This window comes from Natrix helvetica, assembly GCF_964273705.1.
Source record: "Natrix helvetica genome assembly, chromosome: 12".
In the NCBI taxonomy this organism is placed as follows: domain Eukaryota; kingdom Metazoa; phylum Chordata; class Lepidosauria; order Squamata; family Natricidae; genus Natrix; species Natrix helvetica.
This window is the reverse complement of record NC_138556.1, coordinates 6,784,275-6,803,421: the sequence shown is the minus strand read 5'-3', so window position 1 is coordinate 6,803,421 and position 19,147 is coordinate 6,784,275. Positions and strand designations below refer to the sequence as shown.

General features: G+C 41.6%; 1 protein-coding gene across 1 annotated transcript in view; it reads left to right on the top strand.

The window, feature by feature from the left end:
* Window positions 1-19,147, top strand: part of MCTP2 (multiple C2 and transmembrane domain containing 2) — a 155,896-nt gene that overhangs the window by 116,730 nt on the left and 20,019 nt on the right. Inside the window, 1 exon segment of the mRNA XM_081964588.1 lies at window positions 10,887-11,009. Coding sequence (XP_081820714.1) covers window positions 10,887-11,009 — 123 coding nt within the window.

Sequence of the window (19,147 nt, the reverse complement as noted above, 5' to 3'; positions counted from 1 at the left end):
TTACGAAACTTTTGTGCATTCTCTCCATAGTCCTCACAATTTATATAGAATCTCATATCATCAATCTAATATATATGTATACATTATTATCATAGTTCATCATTTATTTGACTATAACTATTATTCCTTCATTTTATACGAGGTATTCTAAATTTTGAATTAATTGATATTATAACAATTCATTACATCCTCCTAAATCCATCCAATAATAGTACATTTTTAGATTATATTCTGTGTTATTCCATTGTCCTTGTATTATAAATTCTCAATCATATTTCATTTCCATATTTTTTTTGTCTAACCATTGATAAAATAAACCCCATATGACCCTATGCCATTTCTGACAGATGGCAGTCCAGTCTCTTCTTGAAAACCTCCAGTGATGAAGCTCCCACCACTTCTTATTTCCAGGTTGAATATCTCCTTGGTCAGTTTCCACCCATTATTCCTTATCTGGCCTTCAGGTGCTTTGGAAAATAGCTTGACCCCCTCCTCTCTGTGGCAGCCCCTCAAATATTGGAAGACTGCTATCATGTCTCCCCTGGTCCTTCTCTTCACTAGACTAGCCATGCCGAGTATTTGCAACCATTCATTCAATTGCCATTGTTACGTTCGTATAAATCTACTGTACTAATGAAACCATTCAAGGAGGCAAGGTTTAATAGAGAATGGTACCAAGCTATCGTATTTGGAAAAAGAATTGCATAACCAGAGCACACCGCCAAGGTAAAATTCAGGATTTCTACTGGTAGTGGAACCTATTTATGGCCTTTCAGATGCGCTGAACTTCACCCCTCGCAATTTGCAGCCAGAGAGTAGCCAATGGCTGGATTCAGGCTCCCTCTAGTAAAGGAAGGACTGAATTCTTTGCTTTGCACTTTGGTTTTGCAGTCGATGCTGCTATTTTAATGAGTTCCTGAGCTTTCTTACTGCGTACCCCTATTCTTTCCACATGGCGTAATTTGTGGAATCTTGCTGCTGACAGATACAGGGGTGGTTAGTAGCTTCCTACTGATCAGGTGCAGGTCCAGAGGCTGGAAGTGAGCCTTTGTAGCAGTACTGAGTCTGAATTTAACAATGGAAGGTATTTCCCAGAATTGACTTCTAGTGACTGCCTGGATAAGTCCTGGCAGTTTTCTTGGCAAGATTCTGAAATGAGTGTGACGGCTTCCTAGGTTTGAGAGAAAGCTCAAGGTCACCTAACAGCTAAGGCAGGAATAGAACTTGTGACCTCCCAATATCTAGCCAAATGCTTTCACCACTGTTTACTAGGGATCCAGAAATAAATGCACATCCTGTGTTCTCAAAAAGTAGGATAGGATAGGATAGAGAATTCAGAAAGAATAGAGTAGAATAGAATAGAGTACAAAAGAATGAAATTAGAATAGAATAGAATTGAATGAAATTAAAATAGAATTGAATGAAATTAGAATAGAATAGAATGAAATTAGAATAGAATAGAATGAAATTAGAATAGAATAGAATGAAATTAGAATAGAATGAAAATAGAATAGAATAGAACAGAATAGAATAGAATGGAATTGAATAGAATGAAATTAGAATAGAATAGAGTAGAATAGAACAGAACAGAATTTGTTACTGGCCAAGTGTGATGGGACACACAAGGAATTGGTCTCCACTGCATAAACTCACTGTATACATACAAACAACAAAGTGATAAATCATACATTGTAAGGTACAATCATAAACCATAAGCTAGCAATAGGAGATGGTAATAGGAAAGATGAGAAGGAGAATGGTAGCCCTGCTACCTAGGTAAAAATCCTTAGGGCTGTGGGAATTAGGTATTTAGCAGGTGTTAGCATGGGGGTAAAGCTGTCTCTGTGTCTAGTTGCCTTGGAATGCAATGCCCTACATTAGCAGCATCCCACAGGGAGGGGTTGAAACAATTTATGTCCAGGATTTGAGGGGTTTGTAGATATTTTCTCAGCCCTCTTTCTGGCTCGTGTAGTAGGCAAGTCCTCAATGGAAGGCAGGCTGATTGTAATTGTTTTTTCTGCAGTCCTAACTATCCGTTGAAGTCTGTACCTGTCCTGTTTGGTTGCTATGCCAAACCAGACAGTTACAGAGGTACAAATGACAGACTCTGTAATTCCTCTGTAGAACAGAATCAGCAGCTCCCGGCGCAATTTGAGCTTTCTGAGTTGACGTAGGAAGATCGTTCTTCGCTGTGCCTTTTTAGTGATGGCTTTAATGTTAGGTACCCATTTCAAGGCCTATATCAATGATGCTTGAGATTGTATTGTACTTTTATTTAGCAATTCACCATGGGTTTTAGCAGTTTTCCTTGCTCATTCTTTATATAATAATAATAATAATAATAATAATAATAATAATAATAATAATAATAATAATAATAATAATAATAATAATAATAAATTTGAATATCAGGGGACCAGCCCCCGGGGTGTTTAGATCTGGCTCGTGGATCCAGTCTGGAAATAGCAAAGGATTGGTCCGTGGTGCCGGAGCTCAGGGCTCCGTTTTTGCTGGCAGAGGGTTAGCAAAAGAAACTAAAAACAAAAAAAGGAGAAATGTTTTCCCTTTTGCATTTGAGCATGCAAGAAGGGACAGGAAAGGAGAGAGGGGAAGAGGAAAAACAATGAAAAAGAAGGGAGGATGGGAAGAGAGCAAAGAAGGAAAAATAAGGAAAGAGGGGAAGAAAGAAGAAAGGAGAATGGAGAGGGAAGGAAAAAGAAGAGAAGGAAGGAAGGAAGGAAGGAAGGACATCGAGCTGGCCATGCTCACCATGGCCACACCCACCACCGGCCATGCCCTTCACCCCTCCCGGCCCTCTGAGGTCATACATAGTTGGCATACATATGAATTTAATTTTTAGAATACATGTCTAAAATGAAGGAATTATAAGAGTAAATTGTATATATGATTTACAATGATAAAAATGTACTCATGTATATTGGGTTGATAATTGCTGATTTTATACACACTTGAAAGCGGTGATGCACAAATGTTTGTGACCAAATGACATGCTAAACACATATGTAATTGATGATATTTTTATGTTATATGTATGTTTGGGCATACCAGGGGTTGTAACACAAATACATACATACATACATACGTACGTATGTATGTATGTATGTATTTGTGTTACAACCCCTGGTATGCCCAAATATGGGAGGGAACGCACTACTCCCTCTTTCTGTCCTTCGGCTCATCACAGAAAACCATCCAGGCAGAAAACCATATTTTTATTTTTAATGTTGCCTTTTTATATTTGTGTTGTATTTGTGTTGATAAATAAATAAAGGGAGACTAGTATAGATCTATTTCAAGCTATTTAGCTCTCAACAGCTAGCCATACCCTTACTGGGATTCGAGAGCTAAATTTTCTGTCCAAAATAAGGAACTTTTCATTTAATAACTTAAAGTGCTTCTTTAGGCCGAAAGAGCACCATAAAAATGAGTGCTACTTGGCGGTGCTAATTCTCATTGTCCCCCCACAAAATCATAATTCTGCCAAAGTGTTTCATTATCATGTTATCCACTTGTGTAATTCAAAAGGGGGAAAAGAAATGCTTACAAAAAAATAACATGTTGCAAGCAACCTGATTTGGGAGGCTGGGCGGTAAGACTTAATTTTTACCAATTTGTCATGCAGTATTTTGATACCTTTGAGTCCAGCTAGTCCCCTTTCTGCTTTGCTCTTTGGGGGTCACTGTTCTGACCCAGGCTTCCTTAAAAAGCATGAAGCAAGAGTCTTGGTCCTGGCAAATCCCCTTTTATTTACACAACTGTGAATTCCTTTCATTCACAGTCAGCAAAGCTTGGCAAACAGTCTTTCAGAGGAATATTTCTCAACACGAACCTTATCTCGCTCGGAGAGTGCCAGATAAATAGTTTCCAAAGGCAGGGCAAGGCCACACTTGGCACAGAGTCTCTTATAGTCACAAACAGAACTTTCCACTCTTGAAACGACTGAAGGGACAAATTGTTTCCTGCAAAAGCCCCTTCCCTCTTTCACCCCTCTTTTGTTTCCTATGGGAGGGGCCAATCACCTCCAAGGTGTGGCTTTACTCCCAAGTCGACGCTGCTTTCTTAGTTGTTCTTGCCTTCTGGCAGCTCTGCGCATGCGCACACTGGGAACAGGCCCCAGCTGTTCCTCTGCCTCACTGCTGTCTAGCTCCCTCTCTGCCTCCGATACAATGCCCTCGTCTGAGCTTTCCTCAGCCCCCAGGACTGGCCCATTTTCCGCCCCAACCTCCTCACTGTCCGACTCTGCTGCCAGCTCCCCTCATCCCCAACTAGAGTCTTCAGAATTCTCCATTCTCCAGAATATGAAATCAGAAGAATGCACTATTCTTTTTTGCGTAACTGATCACGTTAAACAACATTGCAAAGAAACATGCATATATTTGGGGGGGGGGGGGAAGCATGCAAATATTCTAGATTTTCTTTAAACCCTGAATTTGATGAATCGAGTTTGACAGTTTCTAAGAAAAGGGTAAGTTGAGCACCTGAAATTAACACATTTGAGGGGGAAAGGGGAAGAGAAATTTCAGAGAAACTGAAATTGAGAGATTTATCTCCCCTAAGGGGGCAAACTAACGTGACCCCAGAAGTTTCTCCTTTCCCCAAGGGTGTTCCCTTTCCTTTCCTTGTTAAGCAGGTGTGAAGTAATAATATTCTAATTTATCTTTTCATTTCAAGGGGGTTATTGATAGGTGTTTTAAAAGCTTGGCTGTCTAGATCCTGTTATTCTAGTGAAAAGGCCAGGAAATGAGAATGTAAATGATTGGAGCGCAGGAAAAGTGCTCAGTTTAATCACTGGTCTTATCTTTGTCCGGTGTTTTGGCTTAAGGCCACTGGAACAGAGAGACCAACTCACAAGGCCCCGCGAAGAGCAGAGGAATCCTTGTTTTGTCCCAAGAAATTTAGTTTGGTTTCCAGCAAGTGGTATTCTGGTTTTTTTTTTCTTTGTGGTTTTTTATTTGCGTTGGTCCGAATAAGCTCTCAGTATCTCTTTCATACAAACCTTGAACAGATGTCTAAAACACTTTCTCTTTAAAAAGACTTTTTTATTCAGTTATAAAATGTTACAAAATGCAAAATACAAAAGTAAATAAAAGAGCAACTCTAAGCTGCATAACAGAGGGATACAATCAAGATCAAGGGCAGTACTAATACCACTTTATAAAGCCTTCGTAACACCTAGAGTCCTGAATCCAGTTTTGGTCACCACACTGTAAAAAAGACATTGAGACTCTAGAAAGAGTGCAGAGAAGAGCAACCAGGTTGATTAGGGGACTGGAGACTAAAACATCTGAAGAACGGTTGCAGGAACTGGGCATGGCTTAGTCTAGTGAAGAGAAGGACCAGGGGAGACAGGATAGCAGTGTTTCAATATTTGAGGGGCTGCCACAGAGAGGAGGGGGTTAAGCTATTTTCCAAAGCACCTGAAAGCAGGACAAGGAATAGTGGATGGAAACTGAACAAGGAGAGATTCAACCTAGAAATAAGGAGGAACTTTCTGACAACCAACCAATGGAACATCTTGCCGTCAGAAATTGTGGAAGCTTCATCACCGGAAGCTTTCAAGAAGAGACTGGACTGCCATCTGTCAAAAACGGTGCAGGGTCTCCCTGCTTGGGTGTGGGGTTGGACTAGATGACTTACAAGGTCCCTTCCAACTCTGTTAATCTGTAATCAAGTAGTGAGGGAGGAGAGGAAAGAGAAGTGAGGAAAGGTAGAGAAAAGGAAAGAAAAAGAAGCATTGACTTCCAACTCTCTCTTGCAGTAGAATAAGGCATTAACATTGAATCACATCCATAATAATATGAATGAGTCATTTCTATAATGATCTATCAATCTTATCTATAAAAACCAAAGTCAAAGTTACATTCTTTTCCACCTCAAGCATGAAATTCAGAAGCGGTTTCCTCTAAAACATTTTCTCAAAGGAGGGAAGTTTGCAAGAATTTTGGGGGGTTCTTTGTCCCCGTGTAGTGAAAGTTAGACACCCAGACATTCTGTTCAACCTCACACCAACTACTACTACTACTACTACTACTACTACTACTACTACTACTACTACTACTACTACTACTACTACTACTACTTCTTCTTCTTCTTCTTCTTCTTCTTCTTCTTCTTCTTCTTCTTCTTCTTCTTCTTCTTCTTCTTCTCCTCCTCCTCCTCCTCCTCCTCCTCCTCCTCCTCCTCCTCCTCCTCCTCCTCCTCCTCCTCCTCCTCCTCCTCCTTCTTCTTCTTCTTCTTCTTCTTCTTCTTCTTCTTCTTCCTGTGCCTCACGGCTGGCCTGTTACCTCACCGTTGTGTTCCATCTTGCCCAGTGTTTCATTAGTATATAAAAATTAAAAATTCAAGCAAAAATCTGGCCTGCGTGGAAAAAAAGAGGGCTCCTGGGCATACGGTTCATTATGTACATTTATTTAATTACTAAAACACTCAAGATGGTGTTCTTCTCTCACCTGCCCTTGATTTCAACTTGCACAGTTTTAGTATCAGGCTGGGAAGCCATCTTTTACACTGGGCCTCAAGCCTGCCACATATTCAGACATATTCTACTGTGGGAAACTGGGAGGGGGGATTGAGTGGAGCATGGGAATACGTAGCCAAAACAACACTCCTTCTCAGAGAGTCAAGGTCATACTGTCCCTGCAGCTGGACTGACATGGATGGGAGGAATCTTCATTCGTGGCAATGACTGGTTGGGCCATGGGATGGACATGTGGGTGCTGGGGAAGGGTTTTGAACTTTCAGCTGTATGTGGAAAACCTGGAAGCTTTCAGATTTGGCTTTTCCCCGATGTGCCAACATGGCTCTTCTAATAAACAGGTACCACCTAGCCTCAAAACTACACGACACATCATGCCTTGAGTTCTCATTCGGCTTTAATTTTTCTCTTTTTTTTAAGCACAAGTGGATGCTTTAAATTCCTTTCTTCCCTGGCCTTTTTTCAGATGGTTTTTATGCTTGGAAAGCGAATGACCTGAGGGATTTAGGGCAGTTTTATTGCCTAGTCATGCTGTTGGCATAATATTATGGGCTCTCCTCGTTCTCCACCCTTCCTGTTAATTTAGAAACGGAGATATATTTAAAATGCCATCTGATTATTTTAGTGCATTCTGTAATGCAGGCATTATGGGTCAATAAAAAATGGTAACTGTGTTTAAATCTCTTGTGGATTTGGATTCGTAGCACATATGCAAAGCTCATCCCCTCCCTTTTCTGACGGTGACCCTTTATATTTTATGGGCTGTTGTACAATAAAAGAGCGATTTTCTTCTATGGCACGAGAAGAAGACTGGTTCGACTTGGCTCAGTCCTTAACAGACACGAAGCGGGTGGGTTGGAAATGATCCATGCTTAGAATGATTCAAGGGTAGGGGAAAACGGTAGCAGAAGACAAGCCATTTTACATTGAAATAGCAATTCAGCAATGGAAGGATTGTTGGAAAAAATCAGTCCTTTGGGAAGCATTGGATGAAGGAAAAAGGGCACGCCTAATCAATTGACTCTGGAAAAGATCCACTGGGAATTAATGCTAGGAAGTCATTTCATAGAATCAGAAGGCTGGAAGGATTTGTAGGTCTTCTAGTTCGTTCTCAAGGCAGGAGACCTTATACCAGAGGTGTCAAACACAAGGTCAATGAGCCAAATCCGGCCCATGATGTGGTCAGATCTGGCCCGTGAGGTTGTCTTGGAACCAAAGATCAAGTGAGGTTCTAATACCACTCTGTAAAGCCTTAGTAAGATCACACTTAAAGTACTGCATCCAGTTTTGGTCACCACACTAGAAAAAAGATGTTGAGACTCTAGAAAAAGTGCAGAGAAGAGCAACCAGGATGATTAGGGGACTGGAGGCTAAAACACATGAAGAACAGTTGCAGGAACTGGGCATGGCTAGTCTTGGGAGCAGAAGGACCAAGGAGACAGTCTTCCAATATTTGAGGGGCTGCCACAGAGAGGATAGGGACAAGCTATTTTCCAAAGCACCTGAAGGCCAGACAAGGAATAATGGATGGAAACTGAACAAGGAGAGATTCAACCTGGAAATAAGGAGAAATTTTCTGACAGTGAGAACAATCAACTCATGGAACAGAAGTTTCCTTCGGAAGTTGTGGGAGCTTCATCACTGGAGGCTTGCAAGAAGAGATTGTACTGCCATCTTTCAGAAATGGTGTAGGGTGTCCCGCTTGGATGAGGGGAGGCTTGGACCGGGGGACCTACAAATTCCTTTCCTACTCTGTTAATCTGTAAAATCTAGAGTTTGTAAACTGCCCAGAATCTTCTAGAAAGCAGTTGCTACTTTGGACTTCAGCTCTGCTTCTTAGGCACTCCCCAAAGCAGATTTCTAGGGGAATTTTTTGTCTTTGGCAAAAAAAAAAAGTTCTCAATCTCTCCTCAGCCATCAGCTGAAAAGATAGTAAACACTATCTTAACAGTGAAAGTGGGAGTTTCTATCAAAGCGGCCATGCATTTGTATCAAAGGGGTGATAGCTGCTCTCTGATGTTGCCCGAACTTGAGCAAATGAAGCAGAATCTTGGTTAATCCTTGGCTGGATCCCCATTAGGAAGTGGTGAGAAACTGCCTCTGTTGGGTTGCCAAGAGAACTTGTGTCTTTTTCTCGCTCTCTCCATCCATGTCATTAGGAACTGAACTTTCCTCAAGGGCAACTTTACCACATGCTCGCTTAATCTCGGCTCTTGAAACCCAGCCGCCAAGGAGAAATATTTACACATGGAATGAAACGTGCCCAGGCCACCAGAGTCTTTGGGTGCCTTGAAAGGACAAGGATTTCGGCATTCTGAGAAATGGTGTTTTGCAAGGATGCCCTCCTAAAATACTTTTTACAGCCTTTGTCGGAATAATACTAGTTCTAATTTAAAAATGTAATTGTGTTGCTGGTATATATCATTGAGGACCTCCAGTGGGGTCTATGACAATTCGCCATGGCCAACTCGCCACGGCCAACTCACCATGGCCAAGTCGTCATGGCCAAGTTGCCATGGCCAACTCACTGTGGCCAACTTGCCGCGGCCAACTCGCTGCAGGACAAGAGTTACACTAATATCAAAGAAATAGTGGGCTAAAATCATTAAAGAAAGGATGCAAAAGGAGAGACAGAATGAAATGTGAATGGCAAAAAGTAAAACCTTTTAAAATTTATTTTAAATAATTAAATGGAATTGTTCAACTGTCCCACGGCCAGTTGCCCTGCAGCAAGTTGGCCATGGTGAATTGGCTGTGGCAAGTTTACTGTGGCAAGTTGTCCCATTCTGCCTCCAGTGAATCCCTTCTTTCTCAATGAGTCTAAGGTGTTTCCCTGGTAAGGTTCCCTCCCTATGAAACTTTTCCATCTCAGGTGAATAAGGAGTGGGTTATCTGTTTTCTATTTAAAGAAAACTCTGCAAAGAGAAAATGTGAACTTTGACTAAACTTAGGACTGTCATGTTTGGGCTCAGGGGCAGCTTCTTGGAGGCAGATGTTGATGAGATAGGCAGATGTGAATTGTGGGGGGTGTTGGATGGTCTTTTGATGGGCAAGGACCAAGCTTTGCATTTTGGGAGGCATCCTAAGGAAGGCATGAGTTTAGAGACCCCCTTTCTGTTTCTTTTATTTTCCATCTGTAGTGTGTATTCTTCCATTTACTTCCCATCTCAGTCGTTTCCATTTACTTCCCATCTCAACACAAATGACTACACTTGTGGTTTTCAACACGCCTGCTCCAAATTCTCAAAAATGATCCAAAGGGCAGTTGAAGATTGCATGCAAATCACCCATCAGATTCTGGATCTCCAGCATTTGGGCTTGTGAAGGGGGAAAACATTCCCAAGAGCTCCCTTGTGATTATCAAAAAGGTGTTGAGACTCTAGAAAAAGTGCAGAGAAGAGCAACCAGGATGATGAGGGGACTGGAGGCTAAAACATATGAAGAGCGGTTACAGGAACTGGGCATGGCTAGCCTAGTGAAGTGAAGGACCAGGGGAGACATGAGAGCAGTGTTCCTATATTTGAGGGGCTGTCATAGAGAGGAGGGGGTTAAGCTATTTTCCAAAGCACCTGAAGGCCAGAGAACGAACAATGGATGGAAACTGAACAAGGAGAGATTCAACCTGGAAATAAGGAGGAATTTTCTGACAGTGAGAACAATCAAAACCCATGGAACAGAAGTTGCCTTTGGAAGTTGCGGGAGCTTCATCACTGGAGGCTTTCAAGAAGAGATTCGACTTCCATCTGTCAGAAATGGTGTAGGGTCTCCTGCTTGGCCAAGGGTTGGACCCTTCCAACTCTGGTAATCTAAAAAAACAACAACAATAGGATCACAGATGTTCCTTTACAAATAAATTGTGTTCTGCAGGAGGCAATTTTTCCCTACCCTGTTACATTCGGTGCATGTGTCTGTATTTGCAGGTGCTTGTAACCTGTTGTATAGATTTATCCACTTTCCTTGTTGATACACGTGTCAGATTTAAAAGGAGAAGGTGATGCAAGCCATCCTTGCAGATTACCCTTGGACCAAGGAATATAAAAGCATCCAGGCTGATGTATCTGACATGAATGCAAACCTCAGGAGGATGGGCAGTCAGGAATTAGAGGTTAGCAGAGAGGCAAAAAAAGAAGAAGAAGAAGAAGAAGAAGAAGAAGAAGAAGAAGAAGAAGAAGAAGAAGAAGAAGAAGAAGAAGAAGAAGAAGAAGAAGAAGAAGAAGAAGAAGCAGAAGAAGCAGAAGAAGCAGAAGCAGCTACGAGCATTATTTTCAGATGCAGAGCCTTGAAAGCTTTCTCCCCTGTATCTTTCTCGTTCTCCTTTAACTTTATATTTTGACTTTTGGGGGAGCCTAATGCAAATAACACAGCTAACCTCCCTCTTCTCTTTCCCCAGGTGTTTGTGACCACGGTGTGGCATTTTGAGCCCTACATGGTGCCCTTAGGGTTGTTGATGCTCTTTGTGTACAACATCTCCCTGAGCAGTCCTGACAAAGCCGTAATCATACAAGACCCCCAGGTAGGTATGATGTCTGTGTGTGTGTGTGTGTGTGTGTGTGTGTGTGTGTGTGTGTATTATTTTTTTCCCCCCAGATCCACCTGGGACTTCATTTGTGGAATGCAGGAGAATGAGAATCAGGCAAGGGCAACCTTTCCTAGACCAAGGCCACTCTCCTCCTTTGAGGAACATGCTGGCATGCCTTAATAAACCCTAGTTGATAACCCATAATGGAATTTGTTAGATCGGCCCGAAAATAGCAGGGGAGAGACTAGAAGCGTTCCAAGCCTGGGTATTACGCTCTGCCAGCTAGGCAGCTGGGGCTTGCCCTTTAAGGAGCTCCGCCAGGCTAGCCGGCCAATGACAGCAACTTACATTTCCTGCGGCTTGGAAAACCAATCCGCATGGACATGCAAATCTGTGCTACGTCCATCCGTCCGTAACACCCCTCCCCTCCTAGAATGAACAGTGTCCAACCCATGGCCGATGTACATGATGTAATCCCGCAAGTAGGTGGGGCACGTTGAACTCCTACTGGAGCAACTCACTTGTTCCTGGGATCTCAGCTGATGCGGCCGGGCCTGTCACCTCTCCGGCCTCCGGGGATGGAACCTCCTGGAACTCCTCATGCCGTGAGTAGAGTTCTGGCTGGGGTTCCTCGCTCTCTGCTGCCTCGCTTCGCCGTTGGACACCTTCGATCCCACCTTCGTCACCAGTGTTAGATTGGCACGAAAATAGCAGGAGAGAGACTAGAAGACGTTCTGTACTTTTTTATTTCCACGCTTGGGTATTATGCTCTGCCGGCTAGGCAGCTGGGGCTTGCTCTTTAAGGAGCTCCGGTAGGCTAGCCGGCCAATGACATGCACATTTGTGCTACGTATGTTCGTCCGTCCGTAGCACCATTGCTCCGTGAATACAGCTTGGGAATCCTGTAACTGCCTGGGGAAATCAACCAAATTCACAAAGCATACTGGTTGGTTCTCCAAAAAGTGGGTGAGGTCAGAATAAGAATTTATTTATTTCCCGGACTTACGAGTTGCTCCACTGTTATCAACTCTGAGCAGCAAACAACCATCTCACAAATGAAGTAAATATATGTGTCCCAGGATAACACTGTAGGATCTAATCTGAGTCGGTCACTGGGACCAAAGTTTTATTCTTCCAAGCTTTGGGATTCAGGCTGGAGCTCGTCATAAGGAATGTCTCCAAAGTGTGCGCTGACATGTTCTACATAGTGCCTGGTTGTGTGTAACTTTCAGTTGTTAATTAGTGTGTTGAAGGCTGGCTATTAAGTTGTTGATTGCTGTTTCTCTGTGCCAGGTCCTCGGCTGCTAAGTATCTGATAAGTTGGTGGTCAATCAGCACTCCTGTTGACTGACAAGGAGCCCACTTCCCAGGTTTCATTCATCTCTCTAGCTATTTTTGTCCCTGCTCAGCCAACAATCATAGTAGTTGTGAAATCGAGTGCATGTCCTTGTTCATTGCAGTGTGAGGCTACCAAAGAATTTGGGTCTCCCTTGTCCAACCGGTTGATTTGTTGTTGTTAGTTGTGAAATCGTATCTGACCTATCGTGACCCCATGGACAATGTTCCTCCAGACCTTCCTGCCCTCTATCATCCCCCGGAGTCCATTGAAGCTCATGCCAACTGCTTCGGTGACTCCATCTAGCCACCTCCTTCTCTGTCATCCCCTTCTTCTTTTGCCCTGAGTCTTCCCCAGCATTAGGCTCTTCTCCAGTGAGTCCCTCCTTCTCATTTGATGGCCAGCTGGTCACTTATGTTCTCACAAACAATAATCTATATTAGCGCTTCCCAAACTTTTTCCTTCATTACCCAAAACCAGGAAGTTGTTTTTTTGCCAATGTAGGCAGAATATTTTAAATCAGTTTAAACATCCCTCTTGTGATTGGGTAATCAGTTTGTGTGTTGGTAATCCCCCCCCCCCCAAAAAAAAAGAAAACCTTTTACCCAGCTTTGGGAAGCACCGGTCTATAAGATTGCTTCCTGATATTTAATCATTTTTCTCCTATTTCTGTCTTAAAATTAAAAATTGTCAACAGCTTTGGAATTAGGTAAAGGTTCCCCTCGCACATATGTGCTAGTCATTCCCAGCTCTAGGGGGTAGTGCTCATGTCTGTTTCAAGCCAAAGAACCAGGGCTGTCCGAAGACGTCTCCGTGGTCATGTGGCTGCCATGACTAAACGCTGAAGGCGCATGGAACACTCTTACAATCCCACCAAAGGTGGTTCTTATTTTTGCATTTTTACGTGCTCTCGAACTGCTAGGTTGGCAGAAGCTGGGACAAGTAACGGGAGCTCACTCTGTTACGCGGCACTAGGGGATTCGAACCGCCGAACTGCCAACCTTTCTGATCGACAAGCTCAGCGTCTTAGCCACTGAGCCACCGCATCCCTTTCTTTGGAATGAGCTACCCCCATTTTGGAGGAAAGCATACTCTGCCCCAGAATTAAGAAACAGCATCTTGAAGCAGATTGGAGCCATTTAACCCCCCCCCCCCTTTATTACAGTTGTAAAACTGATAATATTAATATTGCTGCTTTGGTTATGGGTCTCTTATGGGCCTCTTCTCCTGCCTCCCCAGAGATATGGCAAATTTCATTTTTACTTAACCAACCATTTCGAGCACGCTGAGAACAATGACAAATGATAAGAGACCAGGTGATCCCAGCTAAATCCCAAGTCCATTTAGCATGTTGTTGTTTTTTATTGCATCTGGAAATTGAGAGCTTTTCCCACTAGAGGGGATTTGGGAACAAACAACCCATTAAATGCAAGAGGAGGATTTTCAAAGAAGGGGTATAAAAGTCAGGCAAATTCGATCTTGGCGGAGGATACAGAGTTACAAACCATTGCTCTCCATCATTCTTCCTCTGGTGCCTCTTCAGTGGCTCACTAAAATCCGAGATGTTGTGAAATACAGCTAAATAGATGATGGATGTTGTTATAGATTATTCTTTTTTTTTTTTGCAGAGAATACTCTTGTTTCCTGATCCTGCTGTATCTTTGCAAAGTTCTCTTTCAGTGAATGTGTACTGAACTCTTCTGCAGACTCAAAATATGCATGTTGGGGTAATGAGGCATACTCAGTACCAACCCCTTGTTCAAGATAGATAGATAGATAGATAGATAGATAGATAGATAGATAGATAGATAGATAGATAGATAGATAGATAGATAGATAGATATAGATAGATAATCAAGTCTATCTTGATACACTAGATAGATGATAGATGATAGATGATAGATGATAGATTCTGTCTGTCTGTCTGTCTGTCTGTCTGTCTGTCTGTCTGTCTGTCTATCTATCTATCTATCTATCTATCTATCTATCTATCTATCATCTATCTATCTATCATCTATCTATCTATCCATCCATCCATCTATCCGTCCATCATCTATCTATCTATCTATCTATCTATCTATCTATCTATCTATCTATCTATCTATCTATCTATCATCTTTCTATCTATCATCTATCTATCTATCCATGCATCCATCCATCTATCTATCCGTCCATCATCTATCTATCTATCTATCTATCTATCTATCTATCTATCTATCTATCTATCTATCATCTATCTATCTATCTATCTATCTATCTATCTATCTATCATCTATCTATCATCTATATATCTATCTATCTGAATATAGTTTGAGTGAATAAAGAGAGAATATACAACATTACTCTTTTGCTGACCTGGAGCCAATCTGTTCCATCTTGCTCTGCCTGGATTGTGACTTTCCCCCCCTCTGGATAGGTTTGGCATGAGGACAGTGAGATGTTCTGGAATTTCCATTCCCTGAAGTGTGTTAGTTCACACAATCAGAGGCCTATCTATAGTGAGTGAAACACATACATACCTTTTGTGGGCATGTTTGGAGTTTTGCAATTATCTAGCATGCATCAGCAATAATGTCTTTTGTTCTCAACTTTTTAGAATACCTAGGTGGAGCATCTGACATTTCCTTTTCATGTAGGACTCTAATACGTGTCTGATGTTTCCATGAATGATTTCTGTAGCATGTGAAATTAATTATATCGTATGATAGTTTGCAATTCTGCTAGGTCTTACTAGTGGTGTGAATATTGGCATCTACTAATCAGTTGGTCATTATGTTGTTTGCCAGATTTGTTGGCATAGTGTGGCCGAACCATTACTGATGTGTTTTTTTTATTGCGTGCCATCTATCTGTAGACATCCCATCAATTCCTGAAGCTTTCTGATTTGGTAATGACCAGGAGGTTTGAATAATAGAATAATAGAACTTGGAAGGGACCTTGGAGATCTTTCAGTCCAACCCCCTGCTCCAGCAGGAGACTCAGTGCCATTCCAGACAAATGGCCCAACAATCTCTTCTTGAAAACCCTCCAATCTTGGAGCACCCACAACTTCTGGAGGCCAGCCGTTCCGCTGATTAATTGGTTTCATTGTCAGGAAATTTCTGCTTAGTTCTAGCTTGATTGTCAGGGTTCCAAGTAACACCCCCAACGGAAGAAGACTCTGAGACTCGAGGTTCCTCAAAGTTCCATTTTATCAGAGATGTCATATTGGCACATCTGGGAAAACCCAAGTCTGAAAGCTCCCAGGTTTTCCCCACCCAAACAAAAGTCCAAGTCCCTGCCCAGCACCCACATGTCCGTCACATGGTCCAATCAGGCCCCGTCCCAACTGGAGATACCTCCCAGTCACACCACTCAAGGTGCAGGGCAAGATGTCCTCGGCTCTCGGAGAAAGGAATGTTATTTTGACTATATATATATATATCTCCCGTACTCCATATAATCTCCCTCCCAATTTCCCACAGCACTAAATGTAGCACGCCTGAAGGCCCAATGCAGAAGATGGCTTCCAGGCCTGACATTGATTTTCTCCTTGACTAGCTTCCATCCATTGATGGTTGACGTAACTTCATCTTCTTGTCCGTCCTAGAAGTTTTCATAAATAGGGAGTATCTTCCAAACTATTTTGGATGTTGACCCTCCTATAGTTCAGTAGACTTTCTTCCGTCTCTGTTTGATCTTGTTTGAATCTGCTCCCATCCATACATTGGCAACTTTTTTGGAAACAAATTCAAAGTTGGAACCTCTGTCTGAGTTCCTTTGGAAAGCTGTTCTTGTTTTTCCATGTCTGCTTCCATGTCTTTACAGATGTTGCACTATTGCTTCTCGTCTCTTCTAACAAGCTCTCTGACATTCTTTGTTCAGCTCCTGCCTGAGATCCTTGTCATTCTTGGCCTGGGCTTCTCTTCTGTTCTTGGCAATTTCCACTGTCTCTCTTCTGTCGTCGTTTGTTTTCTTCTGTTTCTTCATCTTTGGCAGTCTCTTTTCACATTGACCCGTAGCAACTTTTCTTGATTTCCCTGACCTTAATAAAGATTTCATTACGCTTCACAGTTCCTGTGGTTCCCCTATCAATGAGGTTTAGGACTTGAAAAAGATTCCTAATGGGAGGGATATATTCTCAGGATCATATTTCTGAAAATTCACTGCCTTTCTTCTTCCGCTTCAGCTCAACCTGGAACTTACACCTGAGCATCTTATGATCTATTTCACAGCCAGCCGGTGGCCACATTTCTCTGTTATATATTTCTGAACTCTTCCTTGTAACTGAACTTTTATAACTGAGCCCTTCCTTTTCCATGTACCAATAATATGGTCACATTGATTTCTGTGTTTAGTGACGTCCATGTGTAAAAGTGTTCTTTTGGTGGTTCTGTTAGCCATGGAAAAAAAAAATGTTGAATTAGCAGAAATTGATCTGGTTCTCCTGCTTCATATCTATTTATTTGGCCATACAATCCAACTACAGACGTTTCTCTGATCCCCAGATTTCTGTTTCTGTGAGACGGTTGTTAAGAGAATTTTGCTTCATTTTGCCACCTTCCTTGTTTAGTGAATCATTGCCGTTGTTAAGTTAGTGACACGGCTGTAAATGAATATGACTTCCCCATTGACATTGCTTGTCAGAAGGTCACAAAAGGTGTCTATGGAGATTCTCAACCATCCAGGTCACGGTTGTCCCAAAGGTGCTTTTTCAAGAGGCCACTGGACTTCCTGGTTTTTCTTTGAAGACATTTTGCTTCTCATCCAAGAAGCGTCAGATGGAATATATTCTATATCATGATGGAACATAGATTCTTGGCATCTACTCCTGGGTCTTGGCTCATCCTGCTCAGGAGAACCCCAATGCCATCACTGCCTCCACCACAATGGCGAGGCAGTGTAGGAGAACATAAAGGGAGAGTATATTAGCCATATATATCAATTGCTATAGGAATTTGTCTGGTCCTCTTTTGAGGCCATCTAAACCAGGGGTCTCCAACCTTGGAAACTTTAAGACTTGTGGACTTCAATTCTGGGAGTCTTAAAGTTGCCAAGATTGAAGACCCCTGATCTAAACAATTGGCCAAAATGTTCCAAAGGTGCCTTTTCAAAAGGCAACTGGACTGTACTTTTCTTTGAAGATGTTTCACTTCTCATCTGAGAAGCTTCTTGGATGAGAAGCAAAACATCTTCAAGGAAAAACAAAGTCCAGTTGCCTTTTGAAAAAGCACCATGATCAGGATGACTGAGAATCTCCATAGGCAATTGGCCAAAATGTTTCACATTTTTGATAATTTCTCCTGCTAGAAGACAGAAGACTCCTAGTTGTGCAGAATCTGGAGATGCCCAAAATAGCAGGGAACAGACCTGAATTTTTCTGCCTTGCAACCTCATGGGATCAAGGCAGAGAGTTTGCAACAATTGTTCCTTTGCTGTTTGCCTCACTTGGGATGACCCGTAGGACACACCTCGCCATATGTTAACATCGGGGTCCGTTTACCTTTTAGCTGCTCTTTGTTGCCAAGACAACTTAATATTTTGCTTTAGAGAACCCGGTCCTAGATTAATTTTCCCTTTCAAGTGCATAGTTGTTCCTGAACTGCCACCTTCTTTATTGCAATTTTTCAACAAAACTGTTTTTAATTTTCCTTTGGTGCATCTCTTTCATCCGGCTATATTTGTGTACCTTTATCACATATAGGGCTTATTAAAAAAACAAACAAACCAGGCCTATTCAAATACTAGCCTAACCCGCGGAATACTTTTATACATTGCCTGCAAAAATAAAAAAATAAAACACACTGAGATTCAGCTTGCCCCTACATTTCATCATAACCTCACTTTCTTTTTTAACCCTCTCTTTAACAATCAGACGCGATAATGCTGTTTAGAATTTTGTATCTGATTCTTAAGATTGGTTACGTGAGTGCTAATGTGTTTTCTGCCTCCTAATGTTTTCATAATAGCCCTAAAGGGAGGGAACAATCATTGAAATAAGCAACAATGGGAGAACAAACTGAGTGTTTGGAATCTCAGCCTTGACATTCCAACTGGTTCATTTGTCAAAGGATGAACAAAAACCCCTTAGCAGGAGAGGAACTTGGCAATGAATTAAAATAACATAAAATAAGGTCTCTCAAAACCTCCTGGCCTTCAGAACAATTAGACCTCATATATTTTGTTAATATGTTTTCTTGGACGAGGGTTATTGGGGGCTGCTGTTTTTCTGTTGTAATTTTTTTAAAGCTTTCACGTCCTTGAGAGTTAAAGAAAAAGACGATGGTTAAAGGAAAAATAAATTAGCGATTTCTAATTGGCCTTGTGGACCTACGTATCACAATGTTGCTTTCTGGGATAAGAAGTTTTGTGCAAAGCACAGAGAAGACAAAAAAATTCTTGGTTGTTTTACTTTTTAAAAGCATGTGATTCCAAAAAGGATATTTTGGACTTCATGGTCCCATCCTGTGAGCAAGATAGATGATAGATAGATAGATAGATAGATAGATAGATGATAGATAGATAGATAGATAGATAGATAGATAGATAGATAGATAGATAGATAGATAGATAGATAGATAGATAGATAGATAGATAGATAGATGATAGATAGATGATAGATAGATAGATAGATAGATAGATGATAGATAGATAGATAGATAGATAGATAGATAGATAGATAGATAGATGATAGACAGACAGACAGACAGACAGACAGACAGATAGATAGATGATAGATAGATAGATATGATAGATAGATATAGATGATAGATAGATATAAATAAATAAATAAATAAATAGAGATGATAGATAGATA